The sequence below is a fragment of the Aphidius gifuensis genome, linkage group LG2, assembly GCF_014905175.1.
Source record: "Aphidius gifuensis isolate YNYX2018 linkage group LG2, ASM1490517v1, whole genome shotgun sequence".
Taxonomy (NCBI): Eukaryota; Metazoa; Arthropoda; class Insecta; order Hymenoptera; family Braconidae; genus Aphidius; species Aphidius gifuensis.
In genome coordinates, this window is record NC_057789.1 from 19,167,518 (window position 1) to 19,172,744 (window position 5,227).

Here is a 5,227-nt window from a genome sequence, read left to right on the forward strand (position 1 = left end):
TTGATAGATTATCATCTGATTTGAGCAATGATCAAAAAATTATAACATGTAGTGAATGCAATAGTGAATACTTTGATTTATTGTGTAGAAAAGGAGTATTTCCATACGAATATATTGACTCATGGGAAAAATTAGCTGAAACAACTCTGCCATCAAAAAAAGACTTTTTTTCAAAATTAAATAATTCCGATATATCAGATGCAGACTATGAACATGCCAAAAATATTTGGGAAAAATTCCAAATAAATACATTGGGTGAATATTCTGATTTATATTTGAAAACTGATGTGCTTTTGTTGGCAGATATTTTGGAAATTTTCGTTTGAGCTGTCTATCAACATACAGTCTAGATGCACTTCATTATTTTACTGCACCAGGTCTAGCATTTGATGCAATGTTAAAGTATACAGGTGTGGAACTTGAACTTTTGACAGACCCAGCAATGCATCTTTTCATTGAGAAAGGGATTCGAGGTGGTGTTGCACAATGTATGAACCGATACGCAAAAGCCAACAACCGATATATGGGTGAAAAATACAATCCAGAAGAAGAAGAATCATACATCATGTATTTTGATGTAAATAATTTATATGGTGCTGGCATGAGACAATATTTGCCTTATGGAGGTTTCCAATGGGAAGACAATTTAGATATTGATGTGACAAATATATCAGATGAAGCTGATATTGGATATATCTTAGAGGTTGACTTGGATTATCCAAAATATTTACATGAATGGCATAAAGATTTACCGTCGTGTCCAGAGCAATTCACAGCACCAAATTCAACACAATCAAAATTAATGACAACATTATATCCGAAAAAAAATTATGTCATACATTATAGAAATTTAAAACTATATTTGGGTCTTGGCATGAAGTTGAACAAAATTCATCGAGTATTAAAATTTAAACAAAGCTCATGGTTGAAAAAATATATTGATCTCAATACTGGTATGCGTCAGCAAGCGACCACAGATTTTGGTAAAAATTTTTTCAAATTAATGAACAACAGTGTATATGGTAAAACGATGCAAAATGTAAGGAAAGAAAAAGATGTTAAAATAGTGACAAAATGGGAAGGTCGCTATGGAGCTAGATCATTGATTGCAAAACCGAATTTTCACAGTTGTTCAATTTACAAAGATGACATTGCAATTATTGAAATGTCACGAGTGAAAATAATTTTCAATAAGCCAATTTATTCTGGATTTACAATATTGGATCTTTCAAAAATCTGGATCTATGATTTTTATTATAATTATATCAAGAAAAAATTCAATCACAATGATGTCAAAGCACTTTACATGGATACTGATTCACTCATTTTAAATTTTAAAGTTCCTGATATTTATGAAAAAATGAAAGAAAATTTGGAAAGATTTGACACATCAGATTATTCAACAAATAATATTTATAACATGCCAAGAGTCAACAAAAAAGTTATTGGTCTTATGAAAGACGAAAACAATGGCAAAATTATGACTGAGTTTGCTGGCTTGAGAGCCAAATTGTATAGTTATAAAGTCATGAACAATGATGATGATAAAACTTACAAAAAAGCCAAAGGTGTCAAGGGTTCAGTTTTAAAAGACATAAATTTTAATAATTACATGTCATGTCTTTTTGATCATCAAATATTGAAAAAAAATCAACATTTAATCAGAAGTAAAGACCATCAAGTGAAGACAATTGTGCAGAGTAAAATTGCACTCAGCTGGGCTGATGACAAACGAGCTCTTGATCAAAATGGTGGAACTGATACCTTACCTTGGGGCTATGACCCCGAATAATCATAAATAATAAATATATTTATTATAAATAATAGTTATAATATATGTATATATATATATAAAAAAGTGCTGACGTTTTATTTTTTAAATTATTTTATAAACAAAAATGGAAATTTGATACTAAGTTGCGAGTTATATTGTTTATATTTCATAGAATTTGAAGTAGAAAGTGCTGACGTTTTATTTTTTTTAAACTATTTTATAAACAAAATTAGAAATTTGATACTAAGTTGAGAGTTATATTGTTTATATTTCATAGAATTTGAAGTAGAAAGTGCTGACGTTTTATTTTTTTTTAAAACTATTTTATAAACAAAATTAGAAATTTGATACCAAAGTGCGCGCGTCTTCACTCTTTTGTATATGAGTACCAAAGAAAAAAAATATTTTAGTCTTGAATAAGATTTCAGTCATAATGGTTGAATATATTGTTGATGTTCAAGGATTTTATGATACTGATCAAAGTTTTATTGTGAAAGAATTTGCAATAGCAAATTTGAATCAAGAAGATGATATCAAGTCGGTAGTATTCAAGCCTCCATGTGCCATAAGTACATTATCATCTGCTTGCAAACTGACAAATAATTGGTTAACAAACAATCATCATGGACTGTTATGGAACTCAGGAGATGTTGATTATGCTGAACATGGAAAAATTATAAATGATAGTCTTGAGTCTTCAATTTACGTATATGTAAAAGGTCATGAGAAAAAAAAATGGCTCAGCAATATTTTAAAAGACGATAAAACTATTATTGATTTGATTGATATGGATTGTCCTATTTTGCTATTTTGTCATCTTGAGAGTCTGGAAAAAATGGCAACAGAAGATATTGCAAATTTACCAGAGAGATATATTTTTCTGCTTACACCAAACTCAATTGATGCTGTATGGGACAAATTGCCAGAAAACTTTAAAACAAAAAAAGATTTTCTTCAATATAAACGCTGCATTGAACATTATCATCATCAAGACGGAAAATCAGATGAATTTGACGGGCCATCACCCATGATAAAAGATTGTACATTATGTCAAAATAAAAATAAATGAAAAAAAAATTTTTCACATACATTGTTGGTTCATTTATTATAATAATAATTTTTAATTTTCAGTAAGGAGAAAATAATATATACAATTTTTTTTTTCATAGACATTATTTATTTATTTTTTTTTTCTTTTACATATTATTATTATAAATATAGGATTGGTAAGTTTACAGGCATATATTAAACGAGCTTGCGTACTGAACCACTAATTGGATTATATTCAACAATTCGATCATGTAAAATCAAACAATAAGCTGATGTTTGAGCTGGAAATTATGTTGTTGATTCAAATTCAAGTCGAATATCTACTGGTCCAGATTTTAAAAATTCATTTTGCTTTGAACAATCTATGACAATAAGTGGAGCTTCTTCCAAAAATTTTTGTCTTGTAAATAATGGTTGTGGTGTTTCTGTGTAATAGTAGGAAGCTTGGAAATATGCAAACATATCATATAATAATGAGAATTGATTATGAGCAAAATCAATATTTAAATTTCCAAAAGGATATGATTGTGAATTTAAAAACAGCTTAACATCACGCAAGTTACAATGATCAAAAACACTTGAATTGTCTGTTACAGAGTTTTTTCGTCCTGTTTGGAAGCCTAAAATTATATATCTCGGTTTTTCCAATTGTGTTGATGTTTTCACACTCCAATTTTGCTTTGTAGTTGCAGGTAATAGTGGATACTCGTACAATTCCCATGTACGAAAACTGATTGCTATGGATGGATCCTTGGCAATGTAATTTAAAAGTTGTATTTTCTGCTTATCAGACACTTTGATATATGGAACAATCCATTCCACTTTTTGAAGTTTAATTTGTATTTTTTCGCCACTTTTTCCTTCCGCAGGTTGTTCTTGTAGACAGGCATTCGCATCACTATTTGCTCTTATTAGGATGAGTTCATGTTTTGCATTGATAATTATTTTTTTATAATCTTCAGCAAATCCTAGCAGCAGGCTCAGTGGTATTGATATATCAAAATAACCACTCGAATCGAATAATGATTCTTCATCAGACATTAACCATCCAGCATTCTCCAATAATGATTTTTGATTTGGACTTAAGGAAATATATCCTTTCATTAGAGTCGTAAGACCAACATTTTTGCTCCGATCAATTTCAATTGCATTTATCTCATAGCGAATTTCTTCAAACATGTGTGCTATTGCCATTCGTACCAATGAAGTTGTTTTTGGCACAGATTTTCCGTCACTTGTAAGAAATCGTCCAGTAATATGTAGTGAACTTTTACTTGGTAGTACACATAAATCTTGATGTTGAATTCCAATCCGGATTTCATCGTTGTTATTGAATGTTGAAGAGCCATAAGGCTGATGAGCATGTAACTCACAATGGGCAATCGATTCATCAAAAATGATCGGTTCTTGTATACTTAAAATTTCATCCATGGTATAATACAAAAAAAGCAACAAAATGACACTTTTATTTCCGTAGATGTTGTTGACGTGGACTGAGACCGAGACTCTTGAGAAACTGAATACTCTGATGTGTTATCGCTTTGCTTCCTTGCTTTTGACTGATTTTTTTTTGGCATAATGTCTCGCATTTATAGCTTTGTCCAATTATTTTATTATTATGTTTATTCTTTTTTTCTTTTCTTCTGAAAACGATGCCCATATTTTTTTGTCCTATTTGACACTTTTAATGTGTAGTCGAATTGTAATCGTTTCTCCACGGAAATTCACAATTTCACCATCCATAGACTGTGATTGCATATTGTTATAAACAATTTAAAAAGTTATCCATTGGTCGTTGGTTCGAACCCGGCTCGAAGGAATGTTTTTTTGTTATTTAATGAGACAGGACATGAGACATGGGAACATACGAATTGGGAACATGGGACATGAGAAATTGCACTTTAAAATGACAAAATTTAATTTTTCCGGTCAAGTCTGTATTACCGACACATGGAGATTGGGAATTTACACCATCAAATGATATATGGGACATAAAATCTAAGACATGGGGCATAAGACATGAGAAATCGCACGTTAAAATGACAAATTTTTTTCAAATCTGTATTACCGACGTATGACAATTGAGGATTTCACACCATCAAATGACAAATTTCTTTACCATCTCTGCATTATCAACAACTGAGAATTCAAATAACAAATTTCTTTACCATCTCTGTTTTACCGGTCTCATTCCCCTGTCCCCTCGCCGATCTACCTTTTTTCGACCTCCCTCTGGTCCAGAACTCTGGTAGGTACACTACTTCTGTCAGGATCTTCAGCGTAACCTGTTGTTCCTTTTGTTTGACACCTTGTCGTTTTATAGCTGACTCTTCTTTTTGCTAATTCTGATTTTACATATGGTTCAACCACTCTGATGTAAATTTGTGCCGATTGTTTTCGTTT

The 5,227-nt window shown here is 30.9% G+C and overlaps 1 protein-coding gene across 1 annotated transcript; it reads right to left on the reverse strand.

Moving 5' to 3' along the window:
* Positions 1 to 3,112: 3,112 nt before the first annotated feature.
* LOC122850472 lies at positions 3,113 to 4,255 on the reverse strand. Its single transcript, XM_044149613.1, has one exon. The coding sequence runs from the start codon at positions 4,253 to 4,255 to the stop codon at positions 3,113 to 3,115; it is 1,143 nt and encodes a 380-aa protein (XP_044005548.1).
* Positions 4,256 to 5,227: the final 972 nt, after the last annotated feature.